The 24,141-nt window shown below is 36.2% G+C and overlaps 1 protein-coding gene and 1 non-coding gene across 3 annotated transcripts; both read right to left on the reverse strand.

The window, feature by feature from the left end:
* Positions 1 to 6,388: 6,388 nt before the first annotated feature.
* Positions 6,389 to 6,469, reverse strand: TRNAL-AAG (transfer RNA leucine (anticodon AAG)). The gene has a single exon. It is a non-coding gene; the product is annotated as a tRNA-Leu (tRNA).
* Positions 6,470 to 9,758: 3,289 nt separating this feature from the next.
* LOC120088375 (Beta-ketoacyl synthase) lies at positions 9,759 to 22,968 on the reverse strand. Of its 2 annotated transcripts, none has more exons than XR_005484902.2 (14): positions 22,669 to 22,968; positions 22,172 to 22,401; positions 21,202 to 21,309; positions 21,046 to 21,117; positions 20,805 to 20,891; positions 19,975 to 20,126; positions 19,786 to 19,866; positions 19,663 to 19,696; positions 19,487 to 19,553; positions 19,296 to 19,372; positions 12,274 to 12,357; positions 12,098 to 12,180; positions 11,286 to 11,357; positions 9,759 to 10,284 (listed from the first exon to the last, which is right to left on the reverse strand). XR_005484902.2 is itself a non-coding variant. In XM_039045613.2 (14 exons), the coding sequence occupies exons 1-14, from the start codon at positions 22,805 to 22,807 to the stop codon at positions 10,120 to 10,122; spliced, it is 1,428 nt and encodes a 475-aa protein (XP_038901541.1). In that variant the 5' UTR covers positions 22,808 to 22,968; the 3' UTR covers positions 9,759 to 10,119. The 2 variants fall into 2 exon arrangements, 1 of the variants encoding a protein (XP_038901541.1); XM_039045613.2 differs by having other exon boundaries at positions 12,297 to 12,357.
* Positions 22,969 to 24,141: the final 1,173 nt, after the last annotated feature.

Here is a 24,141-nt window from a genome sequence, read left to right on the forward strand (position 1 = left end):
AGATGTTATTCTTTCTTACCGTTAAGAAAGTTGCCGACACTTGTACCAAAGATAAGCTGATCGTCTCTCTAGAAGAATTAACTGAACAACAGATAAAAGAAGTTGCTGACTAGGAAGAGAAAGATTTTCTATGTAAGAACTTTATTTTAAATGGTTTGACTGATGATATGTATGACTACTACAGCACAATGAAGACGGCGAATGAGGTCTGAGATGCTCTGCAAAAGAAGTATGGCTGCATGTTTGATTATTTTTCTTTAATAAAAATATTATTATTTATTTATCTCTTTTAATAAATGAAAACCAAGAAAAAATTCCCAGTAGTCTTTTTCGGCCTGCCCTTGCACGTTCAGAGGCTACCCACTTCTCTCTCGTGCGGCAGTTCCACTCTGAAGGCTTATAAAAAGTGTGGCCTTCAACAGTTCAGAAACACACAATTACACTTCCTTCCATTCCTCCATCGAAGGCTCTCCTCTTCCTACTTTCTCTTCCAATTTTTGAGCAATTAGTCAGAAAGGGTGTGTATTTCGATCGGTAACTGTGCATTTCCAATCGAATTTTCTCTTTGGGTTGTTTTATCCTGGGGACGACGTGGTAGTATTCCTGACATGCTTGCACCCTTGGGCAAAGCCACAAAACATCTTAAGGAGAGCGAGCTTTGCGACTCAGCCTATAACGAGCTTCTATTTTGCAGGTTTCGTTCTTTGCTCGACCGTCGTGACCTGACCGTTTGTTGTTGTCCTGTTCGCCGTCAGAGGGTCTTACCATTGACAACAATTTTAAGACGATTTCTATCATCACTAATTACCCTTACTAGTAACAACGACGTTATGACATCTGACCTCAACCATCCATTTCAGTTCGAAGGAGAAAACTTCAAGCGGTGGAAGCAAAAGATGTTATTCTTTCTTACCGTTAAGAAAGTTGCTGACACTTGTACCAAAGATAAGTTGATCGTCTCTCTAGAAGAATTAACTGAACAACAGATAAAAGAAGTTGCTGACTAGGAAGAGAAAGATTTTCTATGTAAGAACTTTATTTTAAATGGTTTGACTGATGATATGTATGACTACTACAGCACAATGAAGACGGCGAATGAGGTCTAAGATGCTCTGCAAAAGAAGTATGACACCGAGAAGGCCAGGTCGAAGAAATATGTTGTCAGCCGTTATCTCAAGTTCTAGATGACGGATGAAAAATCTGTGGAGACCCAATCCCATGAACTCCAGAAGATAGCCCATGAGATAATTACTGAAGGTACGCCTCTAGACGAACAATTCTAAGTTGTTGTTATTATTGATAAACTGTCCCTTTTGTGAAGGATTTTAAAAACACTTTGAGGCATAAGACCAAGGAGTTCTCCTTGGAGAGACTTATCACCCAACTAAGGATTGAGGAGGAAGCTCGTAAGCAGGACCAGGGGGAAGAGGTGAACTTCGTACCTGGGAGATTCACCTCTATCATGGTAAAACCTGACCAAAAATCAAAGGGGACAAAGAGCAAATGTCAGAATTGTGGCTCCAGCGACCAGAACCAACAGAAAAAATAGAAACCCCTGTCAAGAGAAACGGTACAGTTCCTCTGCTTTAATTGTAATGAACCTGGACACATGACTAGGAACTGTAGGAACAGGCGTTGTCCTGCTAGTCAGATGAACCTGACAAAAGAACCGTTAGTATTCATGATCACAAAAGTAAATGTGATCGGTGGTTGTGAAGGGTGGTGGATAGACACTGGCGCTATGCGCCATGTCTGTCACGAGCTTAGTCTCTTTAAAACTTATACTAAAACTAAGGATAAGAATATTATGTTGGGGGATCACCATCCCATGAAAGTTACTGAAACCGACGAGGTGGAACTAAAGTTTACCTTCGGGAAGACCCTTACGTTGAAGGACGTCCTGCACAATCCAGAGATAAGAAAGAATTTGGTCTCAGGCTATCTCCTCAACAAAGCTGGGTTTACTCAAACTATAGGGGCAGACTTATATACCCTTACCAAAAATATGTATTCGTAGGGAAAGGGTATGCAACTGAGGGAATGCTCAAATTAAATTTAAACCTTAATAAAATGAAATCTTCTTTGTATATGTTGTGTTAATGAATGTTTTCCATGCTAGACTCTATCATGTGAATAAGAATTTAATTAATAATATGATTAGGCTGGAAATGATACCTAAGTTATCCACGAATGAATTTGATAAATATGAGTATTGTAGTCAGGCTAAAATTACTAAAACTCCGCATAAATTGTACTTAGGATTTCTGAGCCTCTAGATTTAATTCATTCTGATTTATGTGCATTTGATGACATCTTGACTAGGAACAGTAAAAGATATTTCATTACTTTTATTGATGACTGCTCTGATTTTACTTTTGTATATTTGTTGAAAAACAAAAGTGATGCTTTTGATGCCTTCAAATTATTTGTTTCTAAAGTAGATAATCAATTTAATAGAAAGGTTAAAAGTCTTTGTAGTGATAAGAGAACTGAGTACGACTCGAACAGTTTTAATGAGTTTTTTAACTCACATGGAATAATACACGAAAAGACCGCACCTTACTCTCCTAAAATGAACGGAAAAGCCGAAAGAAAAAATAGAACTTTAGCTGAGCTGATAATTGCTATTTTACTTAGTTCAGAAGTCGCGTTTTATTGGTGGGGTGAAATCATCCTTGCTGTGTGTTATGTCCTAAATAGAATCCCAAAGTCTGAAAACAAAACTTCATCTTATGAAATTCTCAAGAATAAGAAACCAAACTTGTCTTATTTTAGAAATGGGGTTGTCAAGTCTTTGTAAGGATTCTAGACCCAAAAAGGAAAAAGTTGGCTAGTAGAGCTTATAAGTGCTTCTTTATAGGTTATGCCTTAAATAGTAAAACCTATAGGTTCTATGATCTAGTAAACCAAGTGATCATTGAGTTAAACGATGCCGACTTCTTTGAGGATAGATTTCCTTCTAAATCAAGAAATAGTAGGGGCTTGGGATCTAGTGGTCTAACCCAATTAGAAATCCTACCTCTACAGAGGAAACATACCTAGAATCTTGAAGAAGAAAAAGAGCTAGAACCACCAAGGATTTCAGAGATGATTTCCTAACCTATAATGTAGAAGAAGATCCTAAAGATATAAAAATTTTCCCTGTCCTCAGTAGATGCCAACCTATGGCAAGAAGCCATAAATAATGAGATGGACTCACTTGAGTCAAATAGGACTTGGCACTTAGTAGATCTACCACCAGGTTGCAAGGAAATAGGGTGCAAATGGATCTTAAGGAAGAAACTTAGATCTGATGGAACTGCTGACAAGTTTAAAGCTAGGTTAGTGGAAAAGGGCTTTACACAAAGAGAAAACATAGATTTCTTTAACATCTTCCCCCTTGTCACTAGAATTACCTCAATCCATGTCCTGTTTTCTCTCGCTGCCCTTTATAACCTCGTAGTACATCAGATGGATGTAAAGACCGTTTTCCTAAACAGTGAACTTGAAGAAGAGATTTACATGGAACAACCTAAGGATTTTATAGTCCATGGTCAAGAAAATAAGATGTGTAAATTAGACAAATCTCTCTATGGACTAAAACAAGCTCCTAAGTAATGGCATAAAAAATTTGATGACCTTATCCTATCTAAAGGTTTCAAGGTTAATGAAAGTGACAAATACATCTACTATAAGTTTGAAAATAATCTTTGCACTATCTTGTGTCTATATATAGATGATTTGTTGATCTTTGGGTTGAACTTGCATGTCATAAATTATGTAAAATCAATATTAGGTGCAAACTTCGACATGAAAGCTTAGGAGAAGCTAGTGTAATCTTAGGCATAAAAATGAATAGGTCTGAAAAGAAAATTTCTTTGGATCAATCTCACTATATAGAAAAGATTCTAAAGAAATTACTTTAAATGTAAATCAGTCTGTACTCCTTATGACCCTAGTGTTAAGTTGTTCAAGAATACTATGATTGTGTTCATCAATCTGAGTATGTGAGCATCATAGGCAGTCTTAGATACGCTGCTAATCGCACTAGGCCTGACATAGCTTATGCTGTAGGATTACTTTATAGGTTTACAAGAAGACCTAGTGAAAAGCATTGGAATATTATAGAAAGGATAATTAGGTACTTGAAGAAAATCCAAAACCTAAGATTACATTATCAGAAGTTTCCCGCACCCTTAAAGGGTTCAACGATGCTGACTGGAACTCTCTTTCGGATGATTCAAAGGCTACAAGTGGCTATATCTTTAATATAGCAGGCGGAGCTGTCTCTTGGAAGTCCAAGAAACAAACTATTTTAGTCCAATCTACGATGGAGTCAAAAATGGTAGCACTAGCGACAGCTAGTGAAGAAGCAGGCTGGCTTAGAAGTCTGCTATCAGAGATTCTCTTATGAGAAAAGTTGATACCAATTATATTGATCCATTGCGATAGTACTGCAGCAATCGCAAAAGTTCAGAATCGTTACTACAACGGAACGAGACGACAAATACGTCGTAAACATAATATCATTAGAGAGTTTCTCACTACTGGTGGAGTTAGAGTTGATCATATACGGACTGATGAAAATTTGGCAGATCATTTGACGAAAGGAGTGGCCAAAGAGAAGGTTTTCAAAACCTCAAAAAGGATGGGACTCATGCCTATAGAAAGATGAATCACTATGAGGAAAACCTAACCTGTAGACTAGAGAGCCCAAGAAACAGGTTTAAATAGGTAATAACAGATCACAAGTGATATATAATGAATCATGCTAAACCAAACATAGAGTTCTATTCCTATGACTTAGAGTTTGAGCATGATATCCTAAAGCATAAGAAAGGTTGAACTCAGTTCTTAATGAGATCTATACTTGATAACAAGTGGGGTACCTAGTTACAAGAGTACTCTTGATAGACTCACCTATGTCAATGTAGAAGTGGGGGCCGCTTCCTATGGAGTTTTTTAGGCAAATTCTCTAGAGCGTTCACTAAACCAGGATACACATGTTAGGCCTTAAAGCATGGACTTTTGAACCAAACCCTAATGACACTCTATGTGAGATGCTGTTAGAGATACAGTTTAAAACCAAGAGTTATTCTAGTATATTCTGAATCATCTACATTACGTAAAGGTTCAAGTCGTAAGACACCTTTGCTTATGCACAGAATTGTATAGACTGAAACTGCTCGATGAAAAACCATTTTTCCTCTTTTGTTTAAATTTTCAAGTGGATGATTGTTGGGTGAAATTTTATTTTTCAAAATAAGAGGGAACCAACCTTTGGTTGGAAAATCTCACATTGGAGAATTTTGAAAAGGAAGCCTCCCCTTTGTACTCCAACCTTGGGCTATGGGTTTGGGTTCTAAGGGGTACCCATGTTTTGGAGAGAGTGAGGAGATAGACAATGTGGGTTCGATGGATGTTCCACACGTGCGTCGTCTGTTCGTTCAGTCGGGCAGGAGAGGCGAGGCAGGCGCGTATGTGTGTGATTATTTTTCTTTAGTAAAAATATTATTATTTTATTATTATTTAGTTATCTCTTTTAATAAATGAAAACTAGGAAAAAAATTCCCAATCGTCTTCTGCGCGCGCGTCATCCGGTCACTTTTTCCGGCCCGCCCTCGCACGTTCAGAGGCAATTCCACTCTGAAGGCCTATAAAAGGCATGGCCTTCAAATAGTTCAAAAACACACAATTACACTTCCTTCCATTCTGCCATCAAAGGCTCTCCTCTACCTACTTTCTCTTTAATTTTTCGATTTCCAAGCAGTCAGTCAAAAAGAGTGTGTATTCCGGTCGGTAACGGTACATTTTCGATTGGATTTTCTTTTTGGGCTATTTTATCCTGCGGACGACGTGGCAGTATTTCTAACATGCTTGCACACTTTGGTAGAGCCACGAAACGTCTTAAAGAGAGCTAGCTCCGTAACTCAGCCTATAACGAGCTTCTGTTTTGCAGGTTCCGTTCTTTGCTCGACTGTCGTGACCTAACCATTTGTTGCTATCCTATTCGTCGTCTGAGGGTCTTGCCGTTGACAACAGTTTTTTCTTTAAAAAAAAAAAAAAAGAAAAGAAAAAAGAACTTTTCACATGAATGGGACTTGTCAATTCCCAAAACAATTTTGGTACTTTTCACTTTTTTTAGGAAGCATAGAGAAGTTTCATTAAGATAATCCTTAATGAACTTTTTATTAGAAGTACACAATTAAATAAATAATGAAATTTGCAAGCTCCTTTCTGCAACTTCAAGGTGAAACTTAATATCTTTCAAAATATATAGAAATTGTTCGAATGATAAATGGATTAATTCAAAAATAATAATGATACAATAGAAGGGAAAATACTCAGGCATTTAGTGTGAGTAGGGAAGTAGAGGTTGCATTAAAAGAAACCTAAAAATAGAATACTTTGTTGAGAGTGGGATTTGAACCCACGCCCTTTCGGACCAGAACCTTAATCTGGCGCCTTAGACCAACTCGGCCATCTCAACACTTTGTTAATAAAATTCACCTAAATTTAATAATTTCTTTTATTTTGTCCATAAAATCAGTAGAAATTCTTAATCATAACTTTATTTATATATATTTATGTAAACAAGTCCCACTAAATTATAGGTTACAAAAACTTCGATCACCTAATTAAAAGTTTAAGCTGAAATTTGATATAACGAAAAAGTTTGTTGGTAAATTTTGATTTTTTTTCCTATATTTAATTTAATCCATTTAATTGCTCTGTTATAAGAGATTTTAAAAGTGAAAACTATGAGATGGTGAAAAAAATACTAAAAATATATTTTTTAAAAAAAAATCAAATTTTCAATTGGAGACACGTCAATAACAGAGTGTAAGTGAAAGAAGAACTATTATCTTTTCTCCCAAAATTATAATAGTCAAACTCAAATTACTGATATTTAAGGTCTCGTTTGGTAACCATTTAGTCTTTTATTTTTTTTAAAAAAATCAAGTCTAGGAATATTACTTTCACCTCCAAATTCTTCCTTAGTTATCTACTTTTTACCCAAATGGTTTGAAAAACTAAACCAAAATTTAAAAATTAAAAAAATAGTTTTTAAAAGGTTTTTTTTTTTTTTTTTAATTTGGCTAAAAATTTAACCATTCTAAATTATTGTAAGAAATTGAGAGAAAATAAGCTTAATTTTAAAAAAAAAAAAAAAAAAAAAAAAAAAAAAAAAAACAAAATGGCTATAAAATAAGACTTAAATTTATAGACATTTTTCATTATCGATATTTATTCGTAATTATAAAATACAATTTTCCTAGCTAGTATAATTTGAAATCTTGAGCATGTCAATGCTAGGCAATCAGATTGATATTTTTCAATAAGATTTAATAAGATTTGAGGAGTGTAAACAAATTTAACTGTAAAATTAAAGAGGGTGATCCACATTTTTCCTCACTAGTTCAATTGTAGATTCTACTGCGAGCAAACCGCTCATTATCTTGTGGAAAAAAAAAGTTTCTCAACTATAAACGCTATTATGTTATGGCTGTACAGATATTCACAGATGAGGTGGAAATTCTCCGTGGAAAAATTGCAGGATCGTGTTTTCGAAAATTTTCTCTGTTTTGTTTGTTTAAATAAACAATTAACTTGAAAGATTTAAGGAACCTTTTTAAATATAAAAATTATTTAAAAATATTTACATTTTATGACAAAAAGTTCTAAAAGTAAAGCACTTTTAGAATTTTTTGCTATAAAGTGGGAATATTTTTTTTATTTTTCTATTTATAAGAATTTCTCAAGATTTTTAAAGTTAAATAGTTAATTCACTAATCTTTTTCATATAATAATTACACATTGACAATTTGAATTTTAAAAAAAATACTTAAATTTTCTATCGTCTATCAAATTATTCATATATATAATCTAAGTTTGAATATTCAATTCAAACCTGTCATTATCTTAAAAAATTATAAATAACATATTTATATAATAATAATAATAATAATAACAACATTATAATAAATTTATAAATAAAAGAAAGTTGAACAAAGTAGGGGTAGATAATACATTCCTATCCTCGTTTAACTTGACCGTTTGTTTCGTGGGCATCCTAGATTTCATGGGGTGAACATCTAGATTAGCGTGTTTGTGTTTGCGGTATTGTGAGATGCCCCTACATCTGAAGATTCCTTGACATCCTAGGATGCCCGAGACAAAAATAGTATTTTAACCCTCATAGATTATACATATATATGTGAGTCTAGATATGTTAAACTCATAAGCTTCTGGTCTTTGGTTGTTAATTGGGTTAATTAATGGAAACGTATAATTGAATGCCAAAAATGTTAATTGATGAAAAAATAAACCCTATTAATTTTTCAGAATAAAAGATTTAAAGGAACGGACACCTAGATTAGCGTGTTTGTGTTTGTGATATTGTGAGATACCCCTACATTTGAAGATTCCTTGACATCCTAGAATGTCCGAACGGAGGGCATCTGGAGAGTTTTAGATACTCTCCTAAAACATGGGTTTTTCCAAATTCTCGAATTGAGGACATCTCCATTTTACTTTTTGTCCATCTTTTTATTATATATATATATATATATTAATCTTCATTTGCATTATATAATTAAAATAAATATTATTAACCATGTATATCATATATTTTTAATTATATCATAATTCTTATTATTTCTTAGTAATACATTCAAATTTAAATTTAGATTAATATTTATTTTATAAAAAATCTTAAATTAATATATATTATTTTGTTGAGAAAAATAACATATAAAAATAATATAAATTGTATTAATTTTAAAAGAAATTCAAATCGATAAAAACAAATATATTATATAAGTTCAAATTATATCAAATTAATTATAAAATAATAAATAATCGTAAAGGAATTCTTGGAACTTTATGTAAATTTAAGACATTCTCGAATAGAAATCTCACTAAACAAACACAGTTATCAAAATATTCTCAGATATCTGTAAAAATATTCGTACGAATCAACATGGTAATATAAAGATTCAACATGGTAATCTAAATATTCCAGATAACTATAATTCCTAATATATATAGTTTTGGGCATCTAAGATTCCAGTTATCTATATTTTCACCAAAAAAAAAAAAAAAAAACCTTATCATTTGTTTCACAAAAATCTAAGATTCTCAAGGAATGGATATTTGATGATTCCCATAGAGCATCTCGAGATTTTTGTTTACCCTCCTAAACTATGAGTTTTCTGGATTTCTATGTTGAGAACATCCACTTTTTTTTTCTTTTTTTTACCTTTCTAACCTTTTTCTTTCACACGTGTGCGCGCGCACACGATTGAAACAAATATGGTCAATTATGCATTTCACTTTCTTTGGTTATATTGTAATTGTTTTTATTTTTTAGAAGATATTCAAATTTAAATTTAAATTAATATTTATTTTATAAAAATCTTAAATTAATATATATTATTTTGTTGAGAAAGCTAACAAAACTATATTAATTTAAAAAGAAATATAAATGGATAAAAATAAATATATTACATAAGTTCAACTTATATTAAATTAATTATAAATTAATGAATAGTTGTGAAGGTTCTTTTCAAATATAAAAAAATGAACCAAAATATTTACACATAATAGCAAAATATCAATCTATCTGTGATAGACCACGATAGACTGTGATATTTTGCTATTATGTGTTAATATTTTTAGCAGTTTTATCATTTAAAATAATTTCCCTAGTTGTAAAGACATTCTTGAAAGTTGAAACATTAATATTCCCGAATAGAAATCCTACCATACAAACACAGTTATCCAAGCATTTTCACACATCCTCAAAAATATTCCTACAAAACAAACATGGTCATCTAAACATGCAAACATCTATAATTCCGGATATCTATAATTCCGAGCATCTAAATATTTCGGTTATCTACATTTCCAAAACACAAACGACTCCTCAGTGATTTTTTCTTTTCCACACCGTCCGCATTCCCCACTCAAACAGAAAAAATAGACAGACTTTCAATAAATGGAAGAAAAGAAGATGGGAAAAATAATAACATCCAATGTCCCCCTTCTCTATCATCGCCTCTTCGCCGCAACAATAATCAATGACTCAAAATTGTCTTCCACAAACGAGGGTAGTAGGTTTAGAGCAATCGGTCTGTTCTATGCAACAGAAGCGAAAAGTAGAGATGCATTTGTTCCTCCAAAACCAAAGGAATTCGATAAAGCTACTCGAATCGGTATCTGTCTAGACGAGGTTAAAGGCATGAAATTCTCATCAAATATGGGATCTGGTTCCTTGAGATTAAGTGAGGGTGGGGCTACACCCTGCAACAAAACAACAATGCAGAAGCCATTATTCATGATGCGAATGTCTCAAAAGGGTACAACCTTTGATTAGTTCATAGTTAAAACTTAAAGAGATAATCCAGAAACTCCTGCAATTGTAGAAGACCTCGAGGAAAATAACAGATAGAGAAACTAAAGTAAGCAATAAATTTAGGGCAATATAAACTTCATTGTTTGTAAAGTTGTCCTCCCTGTCCAGAAAGTGGAGGTAAAGAGACTTTTGTAACTTGGTCCATATGTTTGACATGAAATTATCCTTGGAGTTGGTTAGAAACTAAGGTAGTATGAGATGTCTTTGTCTCACATTCCAATGGGATGATCAATGTGGTACTTAAGTGACTTGGCTCTCAAGTATCTAATAAGGATATCAAAGTCGGTTGTTGACGTTCCAGAGTGGAGCTGGCAGAAAGTTCTGACCGAGTATGGCCGAGTGAAGTACCGCCGGAGGAGCCACAAGGACATTGGCTTTCCAAAGATGGGGTATTGCTAGGAACCAAAGTAGTATGGGATGTCTTAGTCTCACATTGGTTAGAAAGGGATGACCAATGAGGTACTTAAATAGCTTGGCCCTCCCACCCCAATAGCCAACTTTTGGGATATGGTTCTCCAAAGTGCTTAAATACATAACAAGGTTTTACCCCTAAAGTATTGATAACAATTAAATTTATCATAACCCATCAGCTTAAGTTTGTTTTGGTTAAAGCTTAAGCTCTTGTCATGTTAAGAGCCCCTTTACAAGAAGGGGATCCAGCTATCAAAAATGCTACCAATAGAATAATTTACAAAAAGTCTTCAAGATCAAAGTCTAGTGGACACAAATGTTAAAATATTGATATAATTAAAATTACCCTAACCCATTAAGTTAAGCTTATAGGCTGATTAGTGAGTTAACAAATTTCCTGATACCATTAGAACAGTCGTCATAATCTTCCAAAGGTCATTCGGTAACTTGTAAAATTGAAAGAGCTAATCTCGCTTACAGTGTGTATGGCTAAAACAGAGAAAATTGCCTCAACAGCACCAGCTGCTCCAAGAAGATGCCCAATTGCACCCTGAAATTCGATTTTCATTCATGTGTATAAATACGAAACATTTGCAAAAGACAAATTTGTACAAAGATGACAAATATATATTAGTTGTGTGCATATTGTGTACCCAGTATTGCCATCAAAAGATATAAAGGAAGAGGAACTTCTTTCCCAAGTACAGGATAAAGTGTAAGAATAATCAGCTTTCCCAGATTATGAAACATCAGATATATAATTAAGTAAAAAGAACAATATCTTTAGTTTTAGTCAAAATTCTATCATCAAAATATGGTAACAAATGCATTGTTTTATCCAAAAAAAAAAAAAGAAAAAAAAATGATTTTTTTTGGATATTTCATTCAATCAAAATAGTTTCTTATTAATATATATATATATATATATATATATATATATATATATAAATAAAATATGTATTGTTTTAAGACAGACAAATGATCTGATTATACCATTGTCTCAAAAATGCATTAGGTTTTTCTTTTTTCCTTCAAAAAAATAGGTACAAAATACAAATTGGGTTGCATGGCTTCACGCCTCTGCCAACTATCATTGAAATGTCTCTTAAGTAAAGCCCCAATTTCTGTGGGTTTTTAATTATTTCAACACTTGAGTACATGGCTAATCTAGCAATTGGAACTGGAAGACGTTCAGAAAATATAATAGTAGACCAACAACTAAATGAAAAAATAACCCAAAATATGACATCTTTTTTCTTTCAAAATAAAAAACCATTAATCATAAATTACCTTTGTGGAGGAAAAAGCCAAAGCACCCGATAATGCATGGTTAGTGAATACAGATTTTATAGCGGTGGCTTCCACAGCATCGCCTAAATAAAACACCCGGAAAGATAAATCACATGTATGTGCATTTACACAACATTGGCACATTTCGATACTTGTAAAAATCACAACTACGCAACTTGTTGAAGATTGAAAACTTTACCCAAGGGTGTAGATGTAGCATGTGCATTTAGGTAATCCACTTGGCAGGGATGAAATCCAGACTGCACTTCATCAAAGTACGTATGTTATAAATTCATGTCACACCAAAGTGATCTTCTAGTTAATCATTGATTCGTTGCAAGAAAATTTTCACTGTAAATTTAGGCATCAAATCCAGGCTTATAATTGACTGTTTGCATTCAGTAAAGAGATCTTACGGTTGAACTCACTCATATATTCAGTTACGAGATTTATAAGATGCCATTTGAAGATTATATTTGTATTAAGCCAGAGAGTACTCTATAAGATATGCTACATTTTAATATAGGAAAGGGTGATAACATTAATTCCGGAAGGATTGTCAGGCATCAGATTGTGCTCTCCAATTGAGGTATCCAAGACTGTAAAGGATCAGAGAAAGACAGAGCATTGAAGCCAAAGAACTGCAGTGTCAAGAAAGGTGTTGAAATACGTTGAATTAGCCCTAAGGGCATTGTTGTAATTTTTGCTATATTTGCTAAATTAGGGTTTCACCTCATTCTATTTATATCTGAGGTTAGGTCTATTGTAAATATGACATTAAATAATAAGTCCTTTTCTACCGTGGTTTTTCTTCCCTGAATCAGAGTTTTCCACGTAAACTCCTTGTGTCATCTTCTTTTTTTCTATTTCAATATGGTATCAGAGCAAGGTGATGAAACCCTGGCCCCGATAGAAGAAACTCAGTCATCAAACTTGATAAGTGAAGGTACACTGACTAATGAGGCTGTGATTCAAGCAGCAGTTGACTGCTATCTCCGAACCATCATCCCAGGTGGCTCAGCCGAACAGATCCAGCTAGTGAGCCGAACAGCAAGTGGTGGGCTTGCTCCAGCCGGCGCGCCGATTAGCTTCCAGACTCAGCCGTTCCAACCGAACACCATCGAGAAAGGTCACGCTTTCCAGCCGGCGCACGCGAACGGGTCACAACCGATCAAACCCTCGACTTCACACGCAATCGTCTCAGCCTCGCACGTTCCCCAGCCAGCGCACGCGATCGATCTACAGCCGATCAGTACCTCGGCGTCGCACAGAACCAGATCTGCACCAAACGGTCATGGGTTTGCTCCAGCTGCCGGGTCAGGTCAGACCAGCGCGATTTCTTCAACCTCGCAGCCGATCGCCGAGCTTTCTGTCCGTTACCCACCATCACAGCCGTCTGGGAGCAGCACCGATCACGGGTTGCCGAACTTTGCCGCCGGTGGACTTCCAGCAGTAGCTTCTTCACAGTACCATGGTGGACAGCTTCTTCCTCATGTATATCCAGTTCAGCCCTAGTTTCGAATGGGTGATTCCATTGAAGAAAATCCCATGGTTTTTAGACAGAAAAATTCCATATCTGAATCTCATGGGGAACTCCAACAACAATTGGTTAGTCTCCAGCAACAGATGGTCGCCCTGGGAGCCAGATTGAATGGCCATGATTCTTCCCCGATGTATTCAGAAAATCTGGTATCAATGTTTCCTACCCTTCCAACTTCTAATTTTTTATCTGGAACAATTGGAAATTCTACAGGAATGATCACGGGAGAGAAGTTGAATGGGCAAAATTACTTCTCTTGGTGCCAAACAATTAAAATGGTTCTTGAGGGACGTCATAAGTTTGGATATTTAATTGGAGAGATACCACGACCAAATCCTGGGGATCCTCAAGAGCGTGTCTGGAAGGCAGAGGATTCTTTGCTCCGCTCAATGTTAATTAGTAGCATGGAACCACAAATCAGGAAACCTTTACTCTATTCAGCCACTGCCCGAGATATTTGGGATGCAGTCCGACGGTTATATTCGAGGCGTCAGAACGCATCCCGCCTGTATACTCTACGTAAACAGGTTCACAAATGCAAACAAGGGAGCATGGATGTAACGTCATACTTCAGCAAGATGTCGTTGTTATGGCAAGAAATGGATCTATGTCGGGAGATCATCTGGAACTGCCCACAAGATGGAATTCAATACTCCAAGATAGAAGAGGTTGAGCGTGTGTATGATTTTCTTGTCGGGCTGCACCCCAAATTTGATACAGTTCGTAGTAGAATACTAGGGCAGAAACCAATTCTGTCTCTCATGGAGGTCTGTTCAGAGGTTAGATTGGAAGAAGATAGATCGAGTGCAATGAACGGGTCGGGTGTTACCACTGTAGAGTCAGCTGCATTTGGAATAAAGTTCGCTGGAGCTGATGGTGACAAGCAGAATAGTAAAACACCCCCAGTTTGTGAGCATTGCAAAAACAGTGGCATACGAAGGATCAGTGTTGGAAATTGCATGGTCGCCCTCCAAATGGTAAACGTCGCCCTCCGAATGACAAGTCGAAATCTGGGCGTGCTCTAGTGGGTGAATCAGTTGAGGGGGCTGCACAACCTCAGACACAGCCTCCAGTGACCAATCCTGGTGATTCAGGTACCATAGGGATCGGAACAGTTGCTCAATCAAGTAACCCTCAATCTTTTAGTTTCCTTGTTGAAGGGAATGAGTTGGATCCTAGATTCAGGAGCAACCGATCACTTGACTGGCTCATCCGACCGGTTTCTCTCATACTATCCAAGTGTTGGAAATGAGAGGATTCGAATTGCGGATGGGTCCTTCGCTCCTGTTGCTAGAAAAGGCAGACTGTCACCATTTCAGGGATTAACTCTGCAAAATGTCTTACATGTGCCCAAAATTTCTTACAACTTATTATCAATAAGCAAAATAACAAAAGATTTGAACTGTAGAGTTGTCTTCTCACAGATACTGCTTTGTTTCAGGACTTGAGCTCGGGGAAGACGATTGGCACTGCCCGATATGACAGAGGCCTATATTTCCTTTCTGCAGATGCTTCCTCCAGAAGCTTATTTAGGACTAGTCTTTTATCTTCGTTTACTATATCTGAAACAAATTATTTATTGTGGCATGTTCGTCTTGGACATCCTAGTTTTCAATATATGCAATATTTATTTCCTCATTTATTCCATAATGTGAATGTTTCTTCATTATCTTGTGATGTCTGTATACGTGCTAAACAACCTCGCGTGTCGTTTGTTTCTCAGCCCTATAAACCTACCCAGCCTTTTCACCTGATCCACAGTGATGTTTGGGGTCCCTCAAGCATCTCTACCTTGTCTGGTAAACGGTGGTTTGTAACTTTCATCGATGACCATACCCGACTTACATGGGTATATCTCCTTGCTGATAAGTCTGAGGTTTTATCTACCTTCAAACAGTTCTATACCACTGTATTAACACAGTTCAACACAAAGATTGTCATTCTTCGAAGTGACAATGGTCGTGAGTTTGTCAACTACACCTTCCAGGAATTCCTAGTGTCAAAAGGGATCATCCATCAAAACTTGTGTACATATACTCCACAACAAAATGGGGTGGCTGAGCGGAAAAATCGCCATCTCATTGAAGTTGCTCGTTCTTTGATAATTCCAGCGTCTCTCCCTTCGTACCTGTGGGAAGATGCAGTTCTTACCGCAACTCATCTAATTAATAGAATGCCTTCACGAGTTCTAAAGTTTCAAATCTCTCTTGAGTGCTTCAAAGAGTCCTATCAGTCTACCCGTCTTATTCCTGAGGTTCCTCTTCGTGTGTTTGGGTGTACAGCCTTTGTTCATACTCATTGTCCACACCGGACTAAGTTTGCTCCACGAGCTAAAACATGTGTTTGTCGGGTATCCCCTTCATCAACGAGGCTATAAATGCTTTCATCCATCTTCCAAAAAATATTTTGTCACTATGGATGTCACGTTCCTTGAAGATAAACCGTTCTTTCCCGTTAGTCATCTTCAGGGGTAGACCACGAATGAAGAGACTAACAGTTCCACGTACTCCGTACCCATTAGTCTTGAACCTGAGCCTAGTCCTAATATTCCTGAACCTGAGCCTAGCCCCAATGTTCCTGGACCTAGTCTACCTAGTCTTGAACCTAACTCTACTCCTGTTGTTCCTAGTCTACCTAGTCTTAAACCTAATTCTGCTCCTATTGTTCCCGTGTCGGTTCTTCCTACTAGACAAGTGCCCTGGATAACATACTATAGGAGGAATCTCAAAAAGGAAATTCAGGAAACCTCTGGTGTTCCATCGGAAAGTGTCCAAGCGTCGGAACCAACTCAGGTTCAAGATCCCGTTGTTTCAAAGGAAAGTCTTGAAGAAAAGTTTGGGAACATAGAAAATGATGAAATGAGCTCAGAGAAGGTTGAAACTTCAGGAGGTAATGAGATGCTGAAAGATCCTCAAGAAGATGCAGAATTGTCTCAAAAGTTTGATACTGAAGAGGGACAGACGAAAACTGACAACTATGATACCACTTTGGATATGCCAATTGCTCTGAGAAAGGGAACCAGGTCATGTACAAAATACCCTTTGCATAGTTTTCTGACCTATAGTAACTTATCTCCTTGTTTTAAGGCTTTTACTACTCAGCTGGATGCTTCAGCAATACCTACCAGTGTACATGCGGCCATAGAAGTCCCCGAGTGGAAAGCAGCAGTAATGGAGGAAATGAGAGCTCTTGAGGCAAATAAGACTTGGGAGTCAGTAGCTCTTCCTAGAGGTCACAAAACAGTTAGTTGCAAATGGGTGTTCACAGTGAAGTATAAGTCTGACGGAACACTCGAGAGGTATAAAGCTAGGTTAGTTGCTAAAGGGTTCACTCAGACGTATGGGATTGATTATTCAGAAACTTTTTCCCCAGTGGCTAAGTTAAACACGATTTGTGTTCTTCTGTCTATCGCCGTGAATAAAGATTGACCCCTACATCAACTAGATGTAAAGAACGCATTCTTAAATGGTGAGTTGGAAAAGGAAGTTTATATGAGTCCACCTCCAGGTTTCGAAGCTAAGTTTGGGAATCATGTTTGCAAACTCAGGAAATCTTTATATGGGTTGAAGCAGTCTCCTAGGGCATGGTTTGACAGGTTCACCGTGTTTGTTAAGTCCTAAGGATTTGTTCAGGGGCATTCTGATCATACCTTGTTTACCAAAAAATCACCCTTAGGAAAGATTGCTGTGTTGGTAGTGTATGTTGATGACATCATCCTATCAGGAGATGACACGGCAGAAATTGCTAAGCTAAAACAAAGGATGGCAAGTGAATTTGAAATCAAGGATCTTGGTAGTTTAAGGTATTTTCTAGGGATGGAAGTGGCAAGATCAAAAGCAGGAATATCTGTATCTCAGCGAAAGTACACTCTGGACTGGTTAAAGGAAACAGGAATGACCGGATGCAAACCTATTGACACTCCTATTGAGGTCAATAGCAAACTGAAAAGTATTTCGAAAGAGTTCCTGTGAATAAGGAGAGGTATCAACGCTTAGTAGGAAAACTGATTTACTTGTCTCATACTAGACTCGACATCTCCTATGCTGTGAGTGTAGTAAGTCAGTTCATGCAGAGACCATATGAGGAGCACATGGAAGCTGTGACTCGAATTTTGAGATATCTAAAGTTCACCCCTGGGAAGGGCTTGGTGTTCAGGAAACATGACACACGAAGCATCGAGGCATATACTGACTCAGATTGGGTCGGATCTGTGACTGATAGAAGGTCAACCTCAGGGTATTGTACCTTTGTATGGGGAAATTTGGTAACTTGGCGGAGTAAAAAAGAGGGTGTAGTGGCCAGAAGTAGTGCTGAGGCAGAGTATAGAGCTATGAATCTGGGAGTGTGTGAAGAAATCTGGTTGCAGAAAGTTTTATCTGATCTTCACGAGAGTAGTCCGGGGCCCATGAAGCTGTATTGTGATAATAAGGCTGCCATCAGTATTGCGAATAATCCCGTGCAACATGATAGAACCAAACATGTGGAAACTGACAGGCACTTTATTAAAGAAAAGTTAGACCGCGGAGCTATTTGTATTCCCTATGTACCTTCAGTCCAACAGATTGCAGATGTTTTTACGAAAGGGTTATCGAGACAGACGTTTGAAGCTTGTATTAGCAAGTTGGGTCTTGCCGATATCTATGCCCCAACTTGAGGGGGAGTGTTGAATATGCCCTAAGGGCATTGTTGTAATTTTTGCTATATTTGCTAAATTAGGGTTTCACCTCATTCTATTTATATCAGAAGTTGGGTCTATTGTAAATATGATATTAAATAATAAGTCCTTTTCTACCGTGGTTTTTCTTCCCTGAATTAGGGTTTTCCACGTAAACTCCTTGTGTCATCTTCTTTTCTTCTATTTCAATAAAAGGCAAGGCTGGAAATTTGAATTCAGCAGAACAGCACTGATTTAGAAGCAGAACAGAAGAATGGATCTCCAGGAGCAGTTGAATAAAACATATTTCTACAGGAAGCAATGAAGATAGGATCTGGAAACTACATTGGGCAAATTCAGGAGATATTTCTTCAACTACCCATCTCTGAGAAGAACATCCTGATTACCATAACCTGCAAAGTAATCTGGAAAAGTAAAGGGCATAAAAAATCAATTTCTAAGTGTGGTCTCCATGCTACGGAGAAGTCAACAGTATTGACAGAATTCAGAAACCCACTCATACATCCAACTCTCTGTTAGCTTCTGTTTCCTATGCAGGGAAGACGATGAAACAGTAGATCATACTTTCTCAAACTGCTCAAAATTTTCACCCTTCAGTGGTATTTTTCTCATACTATGCTCTCGTTATTTGAACTCATCATCATCATTCAGTGAACCAGCGCTACAAAACCTCTTCTTTGAGATTTATGATTGGCAAGAGAAAGAACATTGCCAGAGGATTTCATAGACACTGATAACTATTGGGAGGTGGTGAATGTTTTATTGTCCAAATGGGGCTCTCTTTGAAAATAATATTGTTATTATCCTTTTTGGTTATTTATGCAAATTATGGAGCTTTTATGGAAGCTCCTAGTTAATGGAGAGGATCTCTTGGCCTGCCCCAATGGACGGTTGTTTCTCAAGTAAATAAATAAAATAGGAAAAGAGGTGTATGTAGACTAATATGAGATAAATTAGTTAAAAGCCATAGTTAATTCTTTAACCTGTTTTAAGGCACGTGTCATGGCTAGGGCTGCACCTCTTCCACTGGCGTGTGGCTGAGTAATGTGATGAGCATCACCTAGAGATCATCATTCTTTTTAAATCTATACAACGCTTAAAGACAATGCCCCTAGAAAAATCTACAAAATAGTCAGCAAAATCAGCGCATTTAAATTAAATGGAAGTATAAAACCTGAAGTCCCATAGCCTCGGACTTCTGCATAAATTCTAGCTCCACGCTTCAATGCATGATCAAGTTCCTATATAAGAAAAGGAGAACTAAACACTATAGCAAAGCTAATTCAATCAACAATAGAATAAAGAACTGAAAAACAAAAGTTGCGTCTCATTAAGCAGCATCCAACTTACCTCCAGCACCATGACGCCAGAACCTTCCCCTATACTGAGAATGTGGATAGCAAGGAGGGGGGGCAGAAGTGAGAATAAGAGAAGATAAAATGTAAAATAAAAATAAATGAAGCATGTACGCACACAAATCCATCTCGACCACAGTCAAAAGGGCGAGAAGCTTCCGGTGGAGCTGAATTGTACTTCGTAGACAAAGCCCTGGACCTGAAAATAACAAACTTAATAAAATATGATTAGAACTCGAATGTACAGTCACATTAAGTAAAACATAGTTTAGTCAAAAGGCATAATAATATTCAATACTTTTATCACCTGCAAAATCCGGCTATTGATAAAGCATCAATGCTGGACTCTGTGCCCCCAGCCACCATAACATCAGAATCTCCAAACTGAATCATCCGAACAGCATCACCAATAGAGTGTGCTCCAGTTGCACAAGCTGTCACTGCAGCATGGTTTGGACCCTATATGAACAAACTAGACAGCTATAATGAAAGATATCATTAAGAAGTTCCTTAAACCATTTTAAATAAAAGGCTCGATATATTAACATTGAGCAGACAGAAACGGAGAAATATATGAGCACCTGCTAATAACACTGACAATCTGATGTTGATATTGGTAAAATCTGGCCATGAAGCCGGCCTAAGTTTCCCCTTTGTGTTATAATATCTTGTACTTACTCTAAGCTAAATTGAACCAAGATATCTGATAGAACCTACTAGCAACTAAGTGATAGAACTCCAATAATTCTCAACAGAAGTCTTCATTGCTATTCAAAAAGTTATGCAAATACAGCAGACTTAACTCTCATTTTATCGTGAATGTTAACCTGCTAAGTAAAACAATTTCTAACAAGACAACCAACTAACAACCGAACAGCCAACAACAATTAACGTCTAAAAACTAACAATTAACAAAGTCAACTAAACTTACAAGTTTACCCCTAATCTCAGTGCACCAACATGTCAATCAGCTTCGTGGCTATTAAAGAATTGTGAATAGCCATAAAAAAGGACCTCTCCAATATTATCGGACATAATGCCATTGTGAATTTAAGTAGAGCATAAGTTTCATGAACCCTGATCAATCTCATACATAGCATAGAGAATTCTTAGTAATCTTAGAATCTATTTCTGCACCTGAAATCCATATTTCATGCTCACATGACCCGATGCCATGTTGATTAATATCCGCGGAATGAAAAATGGACTAAGACGACGTAGTTTCTGCAAAAAAAAGGGAAAATAAATCCATATTTAAGTTTATTCTTTCTGAAACCCAGTTACATTCTTCAACTTCGTATTCAAAACCCCCATGATGAGAGGGGCGAGAGATATGTTCTTTGTCCAGATATGAGGAGCAAAAAGCTCATAAGCTAACCTTATCACAAATTAGTTGTGCTGCATCTAGCACATCACTGATGCTTCCAATTCCACCACCAACAGAGACTCCCTGGCATTTTCAAGTTAAACATCGATATTTTCTTGAATAATCAAAAAAAATATGTTATGTCTGTCAATATAGAAAGAATCATACTGTCTTTTCCTTGTGTTCCTGCAAAGATGGCACCCAATTTGCATCTTTTAAAGCTTCATCAGCAGCACATAATGCATAGCCTATAAACCTTGAAATTGAACGATGCTCCTGATAATTCCAAAATCTGTAACACGATTATTGAAAATGGATTTTCCAATGCTGATATCTTTAATGCTTAGAAAACTGAGAGTATAATAAAGAACGATACGAGAAATTAGCAAGTACAGAGAAATGATCTAGAAGAAATCATCCTGCTACTCATATTTTAAAGGTCGTTAACAACCCCTACAACGCATGAAAAGAAAATGAAACTCCCACCTAAAGCCCAAAACTAACTTTATTACATCAACTCAACAAGACCTTTTTTATCCATCAGTGGATTTCAAAATTTGAAAAATAAACAATTTCATTAATATGAAATAAAGGAGTAAGACTCCAAACACCTAATGGTGAATTACAACAAAGATCTCTGATTGGAAATTAAAAAAGGCATGCTGTAATGAACAAAGGGTGTTTTGTTTTATAAATCAGTGGATTTACTTCATCCACAAGGAATCTCATTTTTTATACACCATAATCAATCACTTACATCAGTTGGATCTTAGAAGCAAAAATGATTGGTCACTATGATATATGATTGGTCACTATATTATGTATACAAGTCAACGTATGAGCACACTATGCTTCTGACCTCTCTCCAGATGCAACTGCCGGAACTTTGAGCAGTAGCTGGAGAAGTACCAATTACTATCAGAGATGTTCACAAAATCTATCTCAAGAATCTCTCTCAGAACTACACAGTTAGATGTTTTAAGAAACCTTCCTGCAGACTAGACCACTTCCATCAATCGTTCGCCCATAGTGAAGTAAGTAAATAATCTAACAAAATTCAAGCCATATAAAATGTACCAATCAAGGTAAAATATGTTCAAAGAGAAGCCAGAGGTCAGTAAGGAATATCCCCTTTGACCTTAGAATTAAGCCACAATTCTTCGTTAAATTCATCAGGCTCTGTTCCACAAGGGACCACTGCAGCTACTTTCGATGTCAATTGGTCATAAGTGAGCAACTGGGTTTCTGAATCAAAAGCATTCATTTGAAGATCTTCTGGGGACAATTTTCTAATCCCACATTCTCCATCTATAAGACGCTTCCAAGTAGATTTCACACCACAACCAAGTGGAGTAACCATTCCTAAACCTAATATGGAATGTCAAAAATGTAAGACATAGTAAAGATGTGCATATACATGAAGAAAGACTACAAATTACGATAGAAATATAAGGGAAATTTGAATTGTGCCACAAACTATTAGGAAATAGGTAAGAGCTGCAATCAACTCCATTTCAATTTCTAAAGAAATGGAACTGTTAATCAAGCTCGACTATAATGGAAGCTACAAATTTCCTTTGAATTTTTTTTATAAGAGTGCTTGGTGGATTCTAACTTGAATAAGAAAAGAATTACCAGTAACGACGACTCTTCGAGCATGAACAACAGGAGGAGGATCAAAAGATTCAGTCGCAGAAGAAGAAGAAGAAGAAACATGGCGGCCGAGACGGAAACGAGATTTGGCAAAGAAGCGACGGATAGAAGGAAATACCATGGCGGCTTAATTAACAACTTCTTCACAGTTCGACCATCGAACTTCCGAGGAATGAACTATGGGGACTGGCGGACAGCCAGTGCGCCACTTCAAAATTTTTATTTTTCTTTTGTTCTTTTCTCGGAAAATTACTCCTCCACTTTTGAGAAAGGGAAAATTATACTAATATTGTTGTTATCAAAAAGTATTTATAAAAATATTATTGTTTGAAAAATATTTATAAAAATATTGTATTTTTTTTTTTAATTGTCGAGTCTTCAAAATCCAATCAATTTAAGTCGAATTTTGAAGATTCGACCTCCATTCTTTCTTTTTTTTTAATTTTCCATTAATTCGACCTCTATTTTTTTATGTTTTTAATTTTACATTATGTTATTATTTAGTATATTACATTTTACATTTTTTTATTATTTTATTATTTTATTATTTTATATTTTTTAAAGCATCTTAACTTAACTCTAAAAAGAACAAATTAAAAAAATAATATTTCATAAAAATAATAAAGTATACATTAAAATATCTCATTTATATAAAAAATAATTACAAAAATCATTGTGTCCCACAAGGCGGACGTTATCGATTACGAGCTGGTTGTCGTCGTCGACTTCGAACTTGAGGTTGCTCTGATTTTTCTTAATGTTGCTCTAGTACCACTGTAGGAATTTCATAAAATAAATATTCATTACGCTCTCCACAACCCCGACCATGTCTATGCACGCATGAAGATGATGGACCTCTGAGTCATAATGTCCTGAACCAAATGTTTGCATCATCATCATCGGACTAACATAATCAATTTGGTTCTGCGTCTGCATCACAGGGGCAACTCTTCCACGTTGTGGCCAACCTCATCGAACTCATCCTCTTTCCAAACATGTCCTCTACGTCTAGGAGCTGGTGGAGGAACAATATGTATATCGTACATATAATGTATATCCTTCATATAGCTCTGGTTGTCACTGCATATAGTAAGAACCTGGTTCGGATCATTCGTAACATCATGGAGTCTACTGTTGTTCGATCTATATGAATTATAAAACAATTAGATAATATTTAAATTAAAAATAATTAGATAATATTCATTCATTTACCAGATGACCTATAATTGCTCTCGGACAAGTGACATAGTGCCTTGTGATATTATTATACCAATAAATGTTGTATTGAGTGACATCCCCGTTAAACTATTCAATAGAAACCCCCACTGCAATAAATCTTGCACGATAGTGCCATCACACTATCAAATGTGCAACTTTTTTGGACCAATCTCCAGTCAAGTCAATATCTTGCAGTAAGGGTTCAGTATTACAAGGCGATGAGACATCCGGGTGAAA

Source organism: Benincasa hispida, chromosome 10 (assembly GCF_027475165.1).
Source record: "Benincasa hispida cultivar pf3 chromosome 10, pf3_genome.v1.1, whole genome shotgun sequence".
Lineage (NCBI taxonomy): Eukaryota > Viridiplantae > Streptophyta > Magnoliopsida > Cucurbitales > Cucurbitaceae > Benincasa > Benincasa hispida.

Excerpts from the sequence above, each read along its gene's own strand:
- LOC120088375 (XM_039045613.2), bottom strand. The coding sequence starts at position 22,807 with ATGGTATTTCCTTCTATCCGTCGCTTCTTTGCCAAATCTCGTTTCCGT. Across the intron at positions 21,310-22,171 it reads AATTGTGGCTTAATTCTAAG|GAGCATCGTTCAATTTCAAG; the intron begins GTCAAAGGGGAT and ends TGGAATTATCAG. Across the intron at positions 20,892-21,045 it reads CACAACTAATTTGTGATAAG|AAACTACGTCGTCTTAGTCC; the intron begins GTTAGCTTATGA and ends TTTTTTTTGCAG.